The sequence below is a fragment of the Cyclopterus lumpus genome, chromosome 1 (genome assembly GCF_009769545.1).
Source record: "Cyclopterus lumpus isolate fCycLum1 chromosome 1, fCycLum1.pri, whole genome shotgun sequence".
Taxonomy (NCBI): domain Eukaryota; kingdom Metazoa; phylum Chordata; class Actinopteri; order Perciformes; family Cyclopteridae; genus Cyclopterus; species Cyclopterus lumpus.
Genome location: NC_046966.1, coordinates 18,031,492 through 18,051,021, shown reverse-complemented (window position 1 = coordinate 18,051,021; position 19,530 = coordinate 18,031,492). Strand labels below are relative to the sequence as shown.

Below are 19,530 nucleotides of genomic sequence, written 5' to 3'. Positions count from 1 at the left end.
GGGCTATCATTTCAACGATGTAGCTTGGGGCCAGACCCAGGCGTGCTTTAAAAGTGATGAGCAAAATATTAAAATCAATTCTAAAATGAACAGGGAGCCAGTGGAGAGAGGCCAGGACTGGAGTCATGTGACGCCGTCTGTTGGAACCAGTCAGAAGCCGAGCTGCTGTATTCTGGACTAGTTGGAATGTTGACAAATTGCTGCTTCGTGTACTAGATAGAGTGCCTCACTGCGGAAATGTTGAAGCCAGAAGTTTCACTTTTGACCTTTTCCGACGTCTGATTCTGTGTCTCCAGAGTGCGGCGATGATGTGTCAGATATGAGAGCCCTGCTCCAGCAGCTCCCAGACGTCCACCACAGCCTCCTTCGCTACCTGTGCCACTTCCTCACCCTGGTGGAGTGCAACCACCAAGAGAACCGTATGACGGCCCTCAACCTCGCCACGGTGTTCGGACCCAGTGTCTTCCAGTGAGTTGAACCTGTTTTTAGGTAGATGTGGGCAAGGTGTCAAAATAAGCATCCATGGACCAATCTCACCATCACTCCAGCATCCTCTTTTTGCCTTGTATCATACGTATACAATGTATAACCAGACAATGTTCAGTAGAAATTGAACAACACTTTCCACTTGCATTAATTTATGTTTTAGCCTTTTCGGGCTTCACCGTAAACACAACATTGACAGATTATCAATCATAAGGTATGTTTATACTATATCAAAATATCATAGGAATGATAATGTTAGAATGAACATGTTAGAAAATACATGCTCATAAACACATTCAAGAGATACAGAGCTGTATGTCTGCTATTTGGTGCTGAGCATGTGGAGTGCAGTCAGTTTATCATAGAAGGTATATAGGATATTTTATTTGATCAGAAAACTGCTGCCTGCTGCTGCTGGAAATGAGGTTGATCAGAACGAAGCAATGAGGTGAAATACATTATTATATAGGACTGCATCTGACTTATTGCATGGAGTATAGTCATATAAACATGTTTAAGGTGTTCCAGTCAGTAAAAGCATCATTATCATACTCACAATCCAATTTCCAATTAATTAAAATGACTGCCTCAGCCTCACATTAGTTTTAATGATTCACATTTAATGACACAGGAGGCAACTTGGCTGAACACAACAAAACCTAATCATCAGCATTTTCAGTCATCTTCACAGGCATAAGAACATACCTGACATTCCTGAAGGTTTTGGGAAGTTTGTTGTTTTTTCTGTGACCTTTACAAAACATGTTTGTTGCAGTCTTTAAATAACTTCCAGGAAAAACAAGTGGGCTAAAGCTCATGGATTTAATCCCCTTTCCCCTATTTCTGTTGAGTGAGTCAGATATTAAACATTGGTTTCATATGTCCGAGCAGTAAGATGGGTAGAATGATTACCATCTTAAAACATGCAATACATATTGAGTGAGATAATGAACCCAAGTCTCACCCACAGACATTGCAGATGTTTTTTTAAATACATGACGACAAATAATTGATCATTTTCAGAATGGGAGAAAATCTTCGACTTCACATAGCAGCCAATATTGGGGGAACAACTATGTGGGTTTATCAAGAAAAAACTAGCAAATGTATTCTTAAATACACAAATGAGTCTGAAAATATGAACATAAAAATTAGAATATATATTGAGAACATGTCTGTAGTGTTTGGCCAGCAGGTGGCACTGTAGCTTATTTAATATAAAATGACAGTAAAAGTTTGCTTGTGATGCTTACTTAATATTCAGATGCTCATAAATGGCAATGAATTATCCTTGAATCCATTAATACACTTCTTAACATTTTGTCAGACACCTGTATTTAAACTAATGCATCATATATTTGACATGTGTATAAGAAACTGTTCCATGGTGTCATTATGTTTTCAACTGTTACTAATATGTTCATAAATAAATGATGCATCAGTCGCATTAAATGCCTCCATGCAGCTGCTGAACTAATTACTTCTGTTTTCACTGGTCTATTTATGACGGGCTTACCGGGCAGCGAGATTCAAACCATACTCATACATGTTGACCGTCAGCTTCTGTTTTTTCCAAACTGGTGACTAGTGGGCATCTTCCAGTAATAAAGTGGGTTGTTCTGGCCTGAGAACCGAGCATGGTAGAAGATCGGACCTCATTGGAGGGAATAGAGAAGAAGACACTGTAGTGGCTCCTCGTTCATACTGTACACGCTGTTCTCTTCATCAGAGTACTTGTGTGTGCGTGTGTGTGTGCGTGTGTGTGTGTGTGTGTGTGTGTGTGTGTGTGTGTGTGTGTGTGTGTGTGTGTGTGTGTGTGTGTGTGTTTAAGTTATATAATATCTCAAACACCTGTTCAGTAGCATCACACATCATATTCACTAGGACGGCTGAATTATTCTTCGTTAAACAAACTAAAGACTAACTTTTAATTGTAGTATAAAAATCACGTTGAATTTGTTCAATGCTGTAAAGTGAGAACCAAAAAAACTGCATTTATTTCCAATTATTAACCGCTGCTGCCATGTTTAAAGAATGTGATCAAATCTCATCCGTTTGATTTCATTTAGAGTTTCTCCTTTCTTCTCCCTCTCTTCCAGCGTGGCCCCTGGATACGAAGCAATGAAGGACCAAAATATCTGTAACAAGATAATGTTCAAGTTCATCCAGAACTACGGCAATATATTCCAGATCGCCAGAAACGGAGAAGGCTGCACAGAAGAACTGCCAACCCTAATTATTGTCAAGGTGTTGTAAACTCGCAGGGACACCAGATGCTAATGTTTATATGAAATAGATCTGTGATGGTGGTCAGTACAATGCAGTGCAGCCGAACAACTGTGAGTCACCTGTTGTGCCAATGAGTTCCTCTCTCGACCGTTACCTCCCCCTCGGCCCATCCACCCAGAAGCGGGATAGTTTATAAATATAGAACGGGCGTACATAATGTCAAGTTAAAATTGATCTCATATCCAAGCCTCGCAGGATCGACTCCTCCTTGGCTGGCTGGTTTGAGTCTCTGCTTGTTGATTTATATTTGCTGCTTCGATGGCGGATGTCTTCATTGATCGGTTTTCCTGGCGGCATCTTGCTGCTGTTTTAAGTCAAGCGATGGCAGCTTTCTGTTTTCATATAATAATAACTTAATCGTTAAATGTATCGGAAAATTCCACATCCCTAAACTTGGAGAAAAATGGTTTGTCCTGGACAGTGACTCTTCACACAAAATACAATTGTAGTGGGAAATGAATGCATCTTGAATTCATGTAATCATGTATGCTTGTTTTCTAAAGTAGTCAACATGTCATTTATCAGGAAGAAATACTGGCTGAGCCTAGACAATATCTATCGATATAGAATCCCCGCCCCCTTGACAAATCAACATGTCGTCAGTGTCTTTGGAGGTATATAGTGCCCTCTACAAATATCAAACTTTCACCCAGAGTGACCTCATGTGAACAGAAAGAAAATAAGCAAAGTCAGTATGGCATATTTGATGTCTTTAGAATAAAACAAAAGTTTGTTCCAATCCACTAAAGAAGGCGAGATTAGAGGAATATGCATTGCTCCAAAAGCTGCAGCATGAATATCTTTTCAAATATCATATCACAATTTTAACGGCTAAACATTGGCGCTTTTGGACAGAAATCCTTTCTTATAATAATCCTGTCGATGCCAAACGTCTTGATCGTTGATTGATGACCGTTATTGGCATGCAATGTGACCCGATGCCACTCAGATTTAGGTGTCTGTGTCTTTGGCCTCCCCTCCTCTCTCTCGGGGTAACTCTCCTCAGCCACATGACACCGTGCTGACCTGCGGGAAACCCTTCAGTCAGAATGAGATTGTCTTACACGCAAACACGCACACATAAATACTAACACATATGCAAAGGCACGCAGGGTCCTACCGAGGCCCCTCAGCTGCTGACGTTCCTTCTTTGCCTTTTCCTCCAGTCACGAAATACCGATGAGCCGGAGGTGTGCATGCAGGTGTTTATGTGAGTGCATGTGTGATGTGTGCGGATCAGATCGTCAACCTGTGAAAGTCTATTCTGAACCCTGTTGTTAAGGCTCAAAGCAGAAACGCACACACCCGGGAGTTTTATGAAATGACTCCCTGAAGACATAGTTCATAGCCGCTGTAGAGATGAAGCAACAGTTACAACAGTAGGAAGTGAAGAACGCATGTCCTCTGTTAAGCATGACCTTTTGCTAATGTATCGTACAGTATGATGTGCATTACAAATGTGACCCTCTTCTTTGTGACCTCTTTCTGGGCCCAGGAGGTGCACATGACAGATGCGGACACAAAGAAGTCACCCAGTCCCCTCAACGCAAACCCACCGACACCAATTCCCAGAACGAAGGTGTGCGATCGGCGTCACAGCAGCACGCCTGCATGTGTGCGTCTTTGCTTATACATTTATGCTCCACGGTGTACCTGATATGAAAGTCTTTATCTGTCTGCTGTGAAACGCAGTGTTGATGTTGATGCGTGACTTTCCCAGTTCAAACTTGCATGACCCCCTGCAAATTCCCTGACACCGTCTCTTTTAACACCGCGTGACGTGAATAACGTAACATGGCCGTGTTTTGGAAAAGTTTGTTCTCCAGCACGAAAGCCCTTTCTGCGTGCGTCTGTTTAGGTTGTGAGCTTTAAAAGATGTTATCAGTGTCAGCTGACTCGTGCATACGGACTGCACTGGTAATCAGGTCAGTCGGTGTGTATTTAAAATTACACAACTGAGATTACTGATAGGTTATCATTTCTTCTCAGGATAGGAGTCTTTAGACATCACCTGCACTGCAGGAGTATTGGTTTTTTTTTTTTTTTTGTGGAGCGTTTACTGTAGCATGTCAGCTTTTATGAAAACATAAAGCGAAAAGTAAATATCTAACAAAGTAATTGCTTTAGGTAATTGATTATCATTACATTCCCATCAAAGAAATTCATTAGTATTATCTTGCATCATTTGTCCAGGATTTTTCTTTTTTGAAAATGCTATCAGCTGTTTTAGTAAATGCATTCTTGCATATTTAACTATTTATGAACTGCACTTTAAATCTTAATCTCTTCATTTTGCATTTTCTCCCAATACATGTTACAAGAGAGAACAAAAAGAAACACCACAACATGCAGAACTTCTGAACAAATCCTCCACTAACTTTCCTCAGGCGAGGCCGAGGAAAAAGAAGGTACAGAGAATAACATTTGTGGTCTGTGATTAATGGTTCTTGTTTAAGAGGTTTGTTATTATGGTTTACTACAGTCTATATGTCACCCTTTCCAATACATACTTCCTGCTTTCTTATCTGCTGCATTGCCTTGGTGCTGATTAGCCTCAGGTCATCTCTCAGACAGCCCCTGCTGCATGTGGCCTCGCTGCTCGGTCACATGATGGGATTTGATAACAACAATCAGCTGTAGGAAAAAAACACACACACACACACACTTATTTGCAGCGAGAGACCAACGTGGGCTCTGGTATGCCATTCCAACTGTGTTGTAGTATTATCACAGATGCACCCGCCCACAAAAGCTGCATTTGGTCATGAATTTGATTATAATTTAAGGCTTAGAAATTTCCTATTTGTGTATATGAAGTAGTATTTATTTTATCAAGGTTAATATGCGTTCACATTCATATGTGTATATGTGATCGAATGAGAGGTTGGCTTCAGTTTAACATCAAAGACGGACTCGCTGTGGTTGTTTAGTTTTTTTTTATTCGGTTTGAAACAAAGATCTGATACCGTACATGTGATACAGATATCAAGACCAGTGTCACTGTCAAGATAAAAGAAATGGCAGCAAGATAAGCTCACAAGGGTGAAACCATCTGCTGATGAAGGATGTTTTTAATGAAAAGTCTTCTACTTTGAGCGGAGCTGCATGTAACTTAAGCTTCGGGAATATTTTAAAATGACTCAACCTTACTTTGAGAAGGTGATCAGTAACAAGTACAGTAAAAAGGAAACTGAATCCACAAAAGTATAGATTTATAAGTATAGATGCCGGTACGTTCTCATATAAGTGCAACGCAGTGCTTAATCTAGTAAACATACACACAGTGTCCACAAGAGAAACGGTAAAAGTTATGAATATTCAACAGGCAGCCCAACAGTAATTCAATTCAGTAGTTACATAGTAATAATCTTGAATATTTTCATTTTAATAAATAACAATAATGATTAATTTTATTTGTATAGCGCTTCAAAAAGGTACTCAAAGGCACTTTACATGGTAAAAACAGAAAGAATAGAAGCAATAACAATGTAAACAAGAGAGGTGAAAGATAACAGTGAGAAAACAAAACAAAAACATACTGAACTAGCATCACAGGTTAAAAGCAGATTTAAAATCAATGAGTTTTAAGTGCAGTTTTGAAAGTGGCGAGTGGCGGAGATTTGTTGAGTGATTTGGGGCCGATGATGAGGATTTCAGTCGCTGTTGAGTTTGAGGAAGTTGGCTGATATCTGTGAGGTAGTTGCTGATGGTGGAGTGGGTAGTGGGGGTGATGGATTTAGTGGAGATGTAGATCTGTGTGTCGTCGGCGTAGCAGTGGAAATTAAGGAGCCAGGGGGGAGCAAGAAACAGATGGGATAGGAGGCGAGTACCCTGGTTCGATCCCTGTCTCCTCTAGCTTATGTCTAGCTTGTGTCCTTGGGCAAGGCACCTAACCCCAAAATTAAGCTGTGCCTACGGTGTATGAATGTGTGTGTGAATGTTAGTTACTCCTGATGGGCAGGTGGTACCTTAGCCCCTCCCATCAGTGTATGAATGGGTGAATGATGACAAGTAATATTAAAGCACTTTGAGTGGTCAGAGAACTAGAAAAGCGTCGTATAAGTGCAGGTTCATTAACCATTTACTAAAGATACAGTGAAAAGTCTTGACTTAATCACCACTCACACCTCCCCACCAGAGCTACAGCATGTTTGATATTGTGGCACTGCAAGACTGCAAGGGAAATAAGTCAGTATTTATCAGCCTCAGGCCAACAAACAAACACCCCCACACACACTTCAATTAGAGAGCCCTAAGCATGCATGATTTATGATGGGAGTTTGTGTTTTATTGTCCACATGAAGTTTATATTCATAGATGAGCTTTGGACTCTAAAAGGGGCACAGTTATTACTGGCAGAGTATTTATAATAACCTTGTTGTTGAATAAATACAGCATTGAAAGAAATCCTTCTTTTGTTATGGTATGACCAAAAAACATTGTAATACTTTTTTTCAAAACGTCTGCAACCACCATCTTGAAACATCTGGTGAAAAGAGGTTGTGGTGGTGGTGGTAGTAGTGCAAGCAAGAGCAGGTACGGATTATATTGCAAAAGCATTTTCTTTTTTTTAAACTAGACATCTGATATGAGCTGCCAACGGTGTCAGTTAGTTTACAGCAGTGCGTGTTGTTTTAAGGCCAGATGCAAGTGCATTTCATTATATCAGATTATCTCAGAGAAAGTATAGTTTTAAATCATTGGATATTTTTATCTGGCTTTTTTTGCAATCTTTAGAGATTTTACGTTATTAGTAAATCCATGGTTTAGAAACCATGCAGGTCATATCCTCATTTTGGTCTGCTTCTTTGCCACCTGGCCTATTCAGCTGCCACTTGTTGCACGGTTTGAGCTCTTGTTTATGCATCGCCAGAAATTGAGAACCAGGAATGGAGGAAGCATGACGGGTCAGTAGTTAACACGGTAGAAACTGACCTGCAGTTTGATTTTTAGCTTTGTCTGTTTGGAGTTTCTGTGACTGTGTCTGAAATCATTCACTGTGTAGAATACAGTCAGTATATACATTAAGTCTTTTGTAATGGGTCGAATGAGAAATATTATTCCCTTTATAATGGGTTTACATTATCCACTTTCTATCTCAACACCTGAACAACAAAGACCAACCAAGATGAGATCACCATATTTCTAACATTGTGGAGGTTCATTATCAACACTTGATGAGGAATTTTCCATGTTGTCTCCATGATGTTTTCCCTACAAAATAACACGTTAATGTCTACATTCGTTTTCCACCTTTTTCTCTCCCTGGGTTAATTTAGGGTTAATTTATTGTCATTTTACTACATATGGTTGCACAACCAAATGTAAGTTGTGGTGGAGTACGGCGGCGGCGGAGTTGAGGAGACTCACAGCCATGAGGAAAGAGCTGTACTCCTGTGGTACCAGACTAGCAGCAGCAGCTTTTTATTTCTCTGTGGTTGTCTGTGAATGACAAATTTAGCTAAATCAATTACAAAGCTCTGAGGGGAAAAATCCATACCTGGTCTAGCTAAAGAAGCCTGTGGTGCTAATTGTGTTCCCAAAGATTCACCCATTAAATGCACCGATGACTAAATGGAGGCAGCGTCCATAGATTTTAGAACAACCCATTAGGTTCAACCCCAAATGGAAATGTTCTGCTGATAATTGGTGCAAAGAAGAAAAAAAGCAGGCCTTCTAATTCAACCGACAGGCGTTTATCAATAGAGCCAAGCCTCTTTTAGCAGTGGGTGTTTTTGACCATTAGCCATACTTAAGCTGCATGGCGTCAGACCCATTTTATACGCCTTTTACCATAGTCAGCTATTTGGCCTCAGTGTTTGTTGGCAGCTGTAGGAGTCCCCTCTCTCTCAAGAGAAAGCTCTCGGACACATCCTTTAACACTCCTCTTAGACTTCCTTGGTTGGAACGCAGTAAACATGCAGAAAAGTGCTCACAATGTGGCTGTAATTCGGTTACGGTTCTTCTCCTACACTGCAGTTGGCGGCTCACGCTGTTTATACCCACTCAGGGTCAGCACGGTAAGGCAAACATCTGTCTAACCATCCAGATTAACCTATTTTCTTTAACCTCTTTCACCTGTGTGGTTCTTTTATTGCTCTCTGCTTCACCTCAGAAGATTCTCAAATGTATGTTTTATAGTAACCTGAGCAAAGGTTGAAAGCTCCAGTGTGTTTCTGTGTGTGTGTTTCTGTCTGTGTGTGTGCGGTTGTATGAGCTTGATTATGGAGAAATGTTCCGAGTTGATGATGTTTTGTCAACCTTCATTATTTTGTGGTGGATTTTTTTTTTTTAAGTCTTAATTTTTTTTTTCTGAAGATCTATGGTATTAAATGCACTGGTTCTGTCTCCTCATCTTTGTGACTTGAGATGTTATTGTCGGCTTCCTCATATTTCAGTCACAAAACGTACCTGTTATTGGCATACCTCTCTCCCTCTCTCTATCTCTGTAAAATAGGTGAGGAAAGGGGCGAGCGACCGCATGACTGTAGTCATCCCTGACCCAAGCCACTCTGCTGGGTCACCCCATGCAAGGTCCCTCTCCATACCAATAATTATACCACTGACCTCAGAGCTTAGAAGCCACAATCCAGAGCCAATGGAGACAGCTCGCCAAGAAACCCCAGACACTGCCTCGCCACTCAGCCACCCCTCTGGCAACATGGAGGCCATCAGCAGGTCAGTGAGTCCGGTCAAAGAGCATGCACCTGTGTCTGAAAAAATGTCAAGATCATGATATTGCTTGCAAGTTGCAGAATATTGAGATAAAAAATATAACAGCCCTATTAAAAATAGGGCTTCGAGCTGTTCTAATGATAGATGTTCATAAATATACTGACATTTGTATGCAGGATATTGCAAATTGCATTACTGGAAATGAAATACTATAAAGAGTTAGATGTTAATATATTATATTTATTGATGCAGAATTCTGTGAAAATCCAGTCAGTTTCTCTTGCAGTTGGAAGATTTCACGAGGATCACAGTCTTAACTGTGAGCGTGATCCTTTATGACAGCTGTAAAATAAAAGCTTACGGTCATATAACACAAAATGAAACTTCACTGAAACATACATAAGATTAAACAACTTTTTGTCCTGTAATGTCCAATTCCAATGTGGGAAAACGAGGTGGGCGATTCACGGAGTGGTAAAAAGGTTATGACTACTGTTTGCATAGGTGATGTGCTATCAGTTGAGAGTGAGGATGAAGAATCTTGACAGCGGTCGGGGATCTAAAGCCCCATCCCTGTGGCAATGTGCCTTTGGCATGCAAACAAGCCTATTATAAGAAGCTGAAACTGGAACCACTCGGTGTTGAGTGTCCCCAGCCCTGGAATAGCAAGGCTACAGTTGTGTCTGTTGTTGGGGCTCTTGACCAGGGGTTTTAAACTAGCATTAACCTGGGCTGTGATAGCATCTGTTGGGCTGGAAATCTACTGTTTAAAGCCTCTTCTCACACACACTCCTACTTCAGTTTATTCACAGTGTATGTTTTCAGTGGAGTGACTTTTGTTTCCTTAATTTTAAATTTTGAAATTGGTGACATTGAGTGTCACCACTTTACTGATAATAGAGCATACATCAAACTGTGTCTCAGTGGAAAAAACTACAACATATAATAAGCCCTAGGATGAGAAATGATGACGCTGTTTTGGCTTCACTGCGGCTTGGCGGACACAACCCTGACCTTTAGTATGACATTAATCAGAGTTTAACACCGTCTCAGCACCAGAGCCATTAACACATTACATAAAAGTGGACAACGCCCTGCTTTACAAATTATAAATTTACAAAAACATATACATTTCAAAATATATATCATTTTATTTAAAATAATATTCAATATAAAATGTTTGAAAAGATTTGTTCAAATATAAAATAGAATTTGCATAACGCAGTTTGTGGAATGTATTTCCCTTTTATCTTAGAATATGAGGTACTTTTTTCTTTTATGAGCGTAATAATTTTTTTTTATCATCCTGACAAATTCAAGTAGTATAGTTAACAGGTTTACATCAAATATCTAATATCAAGTCAACCATACGTTTTTGTTTGGCTCTCTATCCTCAAGATAATTAACCTACAATGTGTTCAAACAACAAGGACAACCATCCCCTCTTATTATTTTTTATTTGTTTAGTTTGCAGGGACAATGCACACCAATCAACAGTTAAACTGTAAGTGAGCCAGAGAGGCTCATTTTCATCTGCTGTCCCTGGCCAGGTTGGACTTATTGGAACAGATGTCGCTGTCTACTTGAAGTGGCAAATAAAATACTTGTAAGGTGGCAACAGCTTTCCGCACCATGTCAGGATGCCAGTAAATCTCCTGGTGGATTTCCCCTCCAGACTCTGAAATCCTTCTAGTCAGGTCGCATTGGGTGACTGATGTACAGACAGCGTGTCAGGTCTGAACTTCAAACTCTCTGGCATTGAAATAAAAAACACAACTGCAGCTTGCAGAAAGTCTCAAATGATTTCACCATCTTTCGTGTAAGACTACTTTTGATTCTCACCGATAGTGTTTCACAAACTTGAGACTCTGGAGCGTTCAAATGTTCAAAGACAAAGCATTTATTAGATAAAGGTATGAGTTTTTATTTTTAAAAAGTTTAATTTATAAGTAGCTGTGATTTTGACACATAAAGCCAGAACAAATATATGATAATCTTCCATAAGTGGATTCATCTGTGTTTTTCAAATCTCTTGCTGCTCTCATGTCTACTTGTCAGCTTGCTCTCACTTTCCATAGGTATGTGTCAGACAGATCTGTGTCAGCACAGTGCAGCACAAACTATTCACAGGCACCTGGGCCACGACAGAATTAAACTTATCCAGAATGACAATATGATTTTAAAAAAAAACATTTTATTAAAATACTTTTCATTCGTTGTTTTTTACAAGATATGAAATCAAGAATTTAGGAATTGTGTTCACACCTAGTTGGCAGCAAAGAAGCAATTTAAATATATCTAAATGACGTGTGTATTCAATTTCACACATGCACACTTCTTTCCAGGAACGTCTCCGGTCCTGAGTCCCTTAGCTTACTCAGGCCAAATTCAAGCAGCGTTTAGTGAGCTTAATATTAATAGCTCCACTATTAGATCTTCTCCTGCATCCACGTGTCGACAGCTGTGCTGTCTTACCACGTTCAACATGTGACACTTTCAGATACATGAATCCAGTAATTGTGTGTGCCACAATGCTCTCACCTGCACCTGAAATATGACACCGGCCTCATTCACCACACAGGTCACATGAGCCAACATTGCAGCGTCATGTGAACTTATTCCACTCACAGCGTTGCGTAGATGCTCGTAGGGGATGCATACTGGCTTTTGTGTGGCGTTGCCATGGTTCACGAAATCTTGTGATGTAATCATTAGATTTCTTAGAAGCCCATTGTAAATAGATGGGAGTGAGGAACGTTGCAGTGTGGTGTGAGTGCGGGTACCCTCAGCATTGTTGGCCGCCTTTCAGGAAGTGTCATCCATCAGCCCGAAAGCCTGACAGCACATATTTACAGAAGGTAGCTGCTGGCTGGATTTAACTGGTTTTCTTAGCACCCTTTGATGTTAGTGCCTTTTTTCCATCAAAATACATGACATTGACCCCTCATCATACCAAGATGTCTGGTCTATAAAGAGTCTCAGTCAACCAGGTCACAGGATATCTAGAATTGCTCATTCAAAGCCATCCAAGCACGACAACAGGTGCTCTAAACTCAGTGCTGAGAAGATTATTATTACTTGATTAGTAGCATACATTTTATCTGCAACCTTAATTATAATGGTTTAACTAAGATTTAAAGCCTGAATGCCAAACATTTCCTGGTTCTAGCTCTTCAAATGTTAAAAGACAGAAATTATTTTCTTATAAAACAATTTGTTCGTAATAGTATTATTGTTAGATATAAATATGTGTACTTCTTTTGCCATCTTTGTGATGAGACCGTTTTTATGCATGACTCCTACACGACTTCAGCTCTTTTGGTATAAAGCACATCAATGCTTTTAACGTCAATAAGATGCAGCAAAGGTAATGCTCATGATATAGAAACTTGACATAAAACAAGATGAGAGCTGTGAGAGCTGATCATATTTCATCTGCAAATTGTTACATCCGCCCCGCAGCCTCAGTTTAAAACCTGATGGCTTTTTCTCTGATACAATGAGCATATACCAAGCATAGCTTAGCGAGGCTTATCCAACAAATACTTTAGGTCTTGACCACCACGCAGTTTGGGCTCTTTGGTATTCTAAGAATGTCCAGCACCCGTCTAAAAGCTGATGGTTTGGGGGTCCTGAGGGGACCAGAGACTGAACCGAGGAGCTGAGACAGAAGGGAGCTCTGGCTGTACAGGTCCCAGATCCTCATTGACTCTTTATTATTCAATACAGTAAATTGCAAAGAAATGTACCAAACTCTTTTCTTTTTGTTTTGCACCACCAGCTCAACATTTTTTTTTTTAGCAAAGATAGTGTACAAATTGATTATCAAACAACTAATCACAACTGTAATTGGCAGCATCAGGTCCCAGACATCGTGATGGCAGCTTCAAACTTGTGTTGTGAAAAATATTGTTCACATATGAGATTGAATAAGAACTTTAAGTAAACTTCAGCAGATGTTGTTGAGTGTTGTTGGAAAAGGTATGGCAGGGCTAAGGAGAGGGTACCCTGACACAAATTGCTGGAGGATTACTCGGCGGTCTAGCATCCGCTAAGCTAGACTACCTTTGTCTTCACAGGGTTTTTTAATTGTTGAGAACGACCAACTTGTCATTGGTAGTTTTCCGTTGACCCCAGAGGGATCAGGCCTTTTCCGGACACCTCTACAAAGCTTTTCGTTATCCCCTCAGTACGGTAGTGGGTAAGCAGGATTTCCGCTTTTGCAATTCACGGCGGCAGATATTATTTTAATACGCTTGCCAGACTGTGTAACACCAGTTAAGAACATGGGTGTGTATGGAGAAAAAACATTAACCTCTGAGTCTCTGAAAGAATGTAGAGGTGTTTGCCGTGAACCACGCCTGCCCCTAAAACAAGGCTGGAGGAACATGTAACATATGTACGATTCCTCCACATTGTGGCATTTGAGAAGACTTTTGAAGTTCAATGAACTTTGGCCCATTTTGATTCCTGTCTGACTTGAAACCTAAATCCCTTGTTTTTAACTTGTTGAGGTGTTGCCCGAATGGCCAAAGTGGTTCCCCCTCCCCTCGGCACGCCGGCCCCCCCTCACAGTAAGCCACATGACGGCACGTCACGTACCAAAACACACCCGAGAACCGAACATTCAAGGAATGGTCCACTCAATAACAACTCTTTATTCTGTTTCTTAGAACATCGGAGACTCAACACGTTCGCAAACTATTGTTTACTGGCACAGTGGGCAAGGTTATCTCATTATTTAAATAGTTTCAATTGTATCATGTCTACTTTCTGTCACTCTTTAAGACTAAACCAACACAACAGAATATTCTTGCTGCTTTATTGTATACCAGCAATATTGTGTGACTGCTCCTTTTAGCTTTTGCTGAAATGTATATAGTATAAAGTACAAAAAAACTCTCATTGCAGAAAGGACAAAAAAAAAGAAAAAACAAATCGCTTGAGCTATTTATTACTGTTAGTAATTATTTAGATGGTTGCATATAAAACACTCAACAATTAATAATTTTAGCTGCCGTTTATGAGCATTTTTATTAACATTTAATCTGAATGTAATTTTTTGGGATTCATTCTTTTTGCTTTGTTCTTTAAAATGTCTGAAAGATGTGATAAATGCCCATCCCAATTTTCAACAACCCAACATGATGCCACCGGGTAACAATTCTATTATCACAATGAGAAGGTGGAACAGCTGTTATTTTTGGCATATTTTGATTAGACTAGGACTATATATTATATTTAATCATATGTCAAAACAGCTGTCAATGGGCTCTATTGATGTTTTTAGACACGTTGTCAGTCACTGCCATTATGTCGTTCGCTAATGATGAATCCTCAGCTGACCAGTTGGACCTGTTGTTTCTGGTGTGTCAACTTCTTCTTAGTCACATCGGTGTGTCTTACAGGAGAAACAAGCCTTTTTCACATCAGACATTTTGACTGAAAATCACAGGTGTTACTAATAACACTAACGAGATTCTATTCACGTGTCCCAGTCAACCATTGCAGCCTTCATTATTCGTCATGATTTACACCTGTGCTTCCCCTCTGTGCCGAGTGTCAAAGAATCGCCGTTAACTGTGGAGATTCATGAACTAATTAGCATGAAAACTTAAAACAGCTTGAAGTGTTGAAAACATCTGGTTTAATTGCAAATGTAGAAAAAACATCCATGGATTTAACAGTAAATAAATGGATCTTAACAAAAGACAGCTGTGGTTAACAGTTATTTACTGTATGTGTTACACGGTCTCCGTTCAGGCTTTTGGTTGCAGTGTTTTTCTTCCTGATTTGACTTTGGAGAAGATAATAACGTATTCAGCTCTGCTTAGGCAAACAAGATGAGGTGATTGTGAAATTTCCAGCCTGTAAGTGCCAGGATATGAAAATGTTAAGCAACCTCAACATTCAGTGCCAACGCTGAGTTCCTCTTATCGTTGCATAATTTCATCATGTGTCGCTGGCATTTATCCAGCGGCACCAACCAGCCTATATTTTAGAGCAGCACCCATTTCTCTTTCGGTTCATAATAATTACCAGAGACAAGCTCCACAAAGGCACTGATCTGTTGCACTGCATGGCTATTATTCTGCAGACAAAAGACAGTTTTCAGCCTCAGAGACATGAAGGGTAGGGTGCTACATGTTTTTATGTCATAGCACTTCATAGCCACATCCTGCGAGCTAATCAGTTATCTGCTTTTGATTTCATATTTCAGCACCCAAGAAGAAGATAGGCCAATATCTCCTTTCTACTTGAGGTAGGCCCTCCTGCACTGTGTTAGAAAGCTGACAGAATTTGTTGACACCTCTGGGTGCAGACACATAATTACTTTATGGTTTAAGATCATTGAACATTGTTGGAATAATAATAAATTAAGCTCAATTGATTTGTCGGCAAATATGTAGATGATCGTTTCGATCACTTTTCAAACATAAACAGTGAAAGATTGAGAGGATTTGGATCATTGTGAACAGAATATATTTGGGTTTTGCGATGGAATAATGTCAGTGTTTTTTGCCATTTTTGCAGACCAATGACTAATCGGAAAGATAATTCGTAATTAATTGATAATGAAAATAATTGTTATTTGCAGCCTCAATTTCTGACAACAATATTTATGATATTTTAATATATTTAATATAGTTTCTTGTCTTCAAGAGTACCAAAATGACAAATTAATCCATTATAAGTGAATAAAATGACAATAAATGTATAAAACATTCAGTAAACCTCATGTGCAACTGATTAGGTTTCAGTACAGCCCGGCCTCACCTGCGTGGTAATCACCTGTTAATCATCAATGTCCGTAATGTCATCGGTTCCCATTTTGCCTTCAGTTTATGTTGAACTCGAGCCTTAAAAACTCAGCAGCTTGTCCAGCAAGTGTGAACGGCTGGCCCCTCAGTTAATTATTGGGAGTTGGCACATTTTGAGTGGTGTGTTGTTTGCTGATATGACCTTAAAGCTGATAAGGCTCCAGACCAGTGCGGCTGTTTGTGTGATCAAGCCTTTTATTGTTTTTTCCTTAAAAAAAAAAGAAACTTCACAGGACAATAGTCAGAGTAGCCAGAATAATGCACTTTGAACATCTTGTCTCTTAGTTATGATGTAATAAAACACAAATAATGTTTTCATCCATGATGAAGTCAAAGGTCCCAGTTAGTGCACTAATCCAAGTCCTGGGCATGCAGTCATTCCTGAAGTCAGCTATGTACAGTATGTGTAGTATACATAACAATAACCTGTTTAAGTGTGGGATGGGATTACGTGCATTACATAATCACTGTGCTCAGCATACGTTCTCAGTAAACTGGAGATGACATATTACAAAACTACTCAGATGTTTTACTCAGATCACATGACAGCTCATTTTAAACATGCCACAGGTCTCTATAACTCATTATATAACATGTACAGACACAGGCGTGCATATGTGTATATTTGGTATAATGCATATGATTCAACAAATAAGAATGTTTTACATTTTGCATGTAATTGTTCATAAACCAAACTAATTAAACCTGATTGACCTGATTGCAGTGCTAGATGGCAAGTCAGGGGATCCCCAAAATGATTACAATCAATCCTCAGGGGGTCATACATGTCTTTAAAGGTTCATGATGATCAATCCAGTAGTACATGTGATATTTCACAAGAAAACCTCAAATGTCAACCCCACGGTGTCACTTGAGCAAAAGCCAGGGGATCTATAAGTCTATAGGCTTTATTCTCTTGGGACCATGAACTGTCTGTACAAAATCCAATAATTGTTGGGATATTTGAGACTAGACCGAGGTGGTGAACTGACTGACAGACATTGCCGTCCATAGAGCTGCGCTGACAGCAATTATTTGTTATTTGTTCCAGCCTCTCAAATATGATGCATTTATGTAATTGTAAATGTAATAGCTGTGAGTTTGGGACTGTTTGTTGGGCAAAATAAGCTCTTTGAAGATGTTGTCTGTTATTACGTAAACTAAAAGATTAATCAATTGTATGGATCAATCGCTAATGAAGTCATTTGTTGCAGCACTGGTCTGTTTCATCTCCAAATGACTAATGTTTGGGATACTTTCCCTCTCTCTGTCTCTCTCGCTCACGTTGATTGATGACTAACTCCATGGCCCGCTTACACTTTGTCACATACGCTCCACACAGACTTTCTCTCTCTCTGCTGGAGTCTACTTGCATTCTCGCACATACAAACACTCCCAGGCGTCCACATATGAGCTCAACCTCGGCCCAATCAAAATGGATCATCATTTTCTTGTGTGTGTTGACCAAACACTCTGAAGGTCCTGGCTAGTGTCTGACTGTGGGGTAATACTGGATTACCTGAATGGACGCTACTGGGTACACGGTGTGGGGGATTTAACTGCTATAAGCTTCTGCTTTAGAGGCTTTGGAGTGGTTTCCTCCTTGCTTTTTATGCCTTAAAGAACACTTGACTTTAAAACCGTAACACGCGCAACTACAGAAACATATTATTTTGTTCTTACTATTATTTTCAGAGCAATTTTCTTAGTTAGAAGATCCTGAATGAAGCACTTATACGAAGCAAACTTTAAGCTCTCCTAAAACAAAGACTTGCACTGCTGGCTTTTTTAAATGACACTCTGCAAAATAAAAATAATACAGTTCAACTTTCAGACCTATCATTTCATTACAGACCTGTCTTAAGAGCTCAGCAAACCTTACTGACACCATAAAACTGAAAACTCCAAAATGCTGCTGACTGGAAAACAGATAATAGAAGATTAAACAAATATTACCCAAAATGTTGAACTATTCCTTTTAGAAATGAAATGGATCAGTTCATTTTCTTTGACAGATTACAAATATGATTGTTGAATTAGCGACATCTTATAAAAAGATTGATACCATTGTTCAATATAGATGTGCTGCAAAGAAAAGCGTTGCGCATTCTAATTTAGCATAAAGGCTTGAGAAACGGGGAAAGGGTGAGCTTGGCTGTGTCCGAAGGACAAAACCATTTCTGGTTTTATGGGCTGTTATGTGCCAGACTGCAGATTACAAACAGGATTTCACGATTTGAGAGCTCGGAGCTATTTAAAACGAGGTATTCAAACATTTAGTCTCTCTGCACGTCGTCGGTCAGGATTTGTAGCTTGTGGTCTGAACATTTTACTTTTTTCTCTCTATGTTGTTCTGCCTGCTGTTACTGGGGCAACGGCAACATTTCTACTTTGCCACATGGATAATAAAATCAGAGGCAAAAAAAGAGCAAAACCGTATGTGTGTATTGGCGCTCTAATATCATGAGCGCAATATCTTTTATAAATTGGAACATGACCAGACAAATGTTATGCTTACAAACAACGTATTTATTGTCCTATTTGTGTAAAGATAACACTCATGTTATAGTGAAACAATGACAATAGAAAGGCAGGAAGTTCCCGTAGTAGGAACAAGACTTCGAGATAGACAACAAGGGATACTCTTCTTCAGCATGGCTCAGCCCTCCTGCCTTATGGTCTCATCTGCAAGTAGTTCATCACTCAGATTCATTATTGCACATCCTGTCTCATATTAGAGTGGTTTCACACATTTGCATCTTTAGTTAAAATCAGTCGTTGGTGCAAAATTAATTTAGGTGTTTGCATATTTCACATTGCAGACCAACATGGTTAATAGATTTGTACCATTGTACCAACATCATTTTTGTAATACAACTTCAATCCTCATTTCTTTTACCCACACATCTCGTTTCCATACAGAAAATGGTCCGGAGAATCTTTTTGCTTTTAAAAGTTTTATCAGAATCAAATGTGTCCGTCAAAAAACTTGCCTCATTGAATCTAAATATCTTTAAATGGATAATTATGTCCCCATTCCCAAAAAGGAGGCCTGTTTTCCTACAGGGCCCCAAGATAAATCAATAAAATAAAAACATGCCACAAATAAAATGCTGTCACAAGATGATTAGAGATAAAGAAAATGATGTATATCATTGTCTATGTGTTATCTGACTTCCTTTCATTTATGCCCTTTTTTTCCACTATTTATGGCTACATTTAACACTCTAAAAATAGTTTGAATGAAACAATCTGAGAA

At 39.5% G+C, this 19,530-nt stretch overlaps 1 protein-coding gene and 1 long non-coding RNA gene across 7 annotated transcripts in view; one reads left to right on the top strand and one right to left on the bottom strand.

The window, feature by feature from the left end:
• fam13a (family with sequence similarity 13 member A) overlaps positions 1-19,530 on the top strand; it is a 50,048-nt gene that overhangs the window by 9,503 nt on the left and 21,015 nt on the right. The window contains exons 4-9 of one of the 2 annotated variants that reach the window (XM_034527928.1): positions 297-468; positions 2,586-2,733; positions 4,271-4,354; positions 5,097-5,183; positions 9,233-9,453; positions 15,671-15,712. In XM_034527928.1, the coding sequence (XP_034383819.1) occupies positions 297-468; positions 2,586-2,733; positions 4,271-4,354; positions 5,097-5,183; positions 9,233-9,453; positions 15,671-15,712 (754 nt within the window). The remainder of the gene's footprint in view (positions 1-296; positions 469-2,585; positions 2,734-4,270; positions 4,355-5,096; positions 5,184-9,232; positions 9,454-15,670; positions 15,713-19,530) is intronic. The other variant, XM_034528008.1, reaches the window with a different exon arrangement.
• On the bottom strand, positions 378-16,388 carry LOC117727670. 5 transcript variants are annotated; one of them, XR_004609056.1, is made up of 5 exons: positions 16,228-16,378; positions 9,343-9,488; positions 8,146-8,217; positions 5,286-5,409; positions 3,469-3,801 (listed from the first exon to the last, which is right to left on the bottom strand). It is a non-coding gene; the product is annotated as an uncharacterized LOC117727670 (long non-coding RNA). The 5 variants fall into 5 exon arrangements; XR_004609057.1 differs by lacking the exons at positions 3,469-3,801; positions 8,146-8,217 and adding an exon at positions 378-479 and having other exon boundaries at positions 16,228-16,374; XR_004609055.1 differs by lacking the exon at positions 8,146-8,217 and having other exon boundaries at positions 3,896-5,409; positions 16,228-16,388.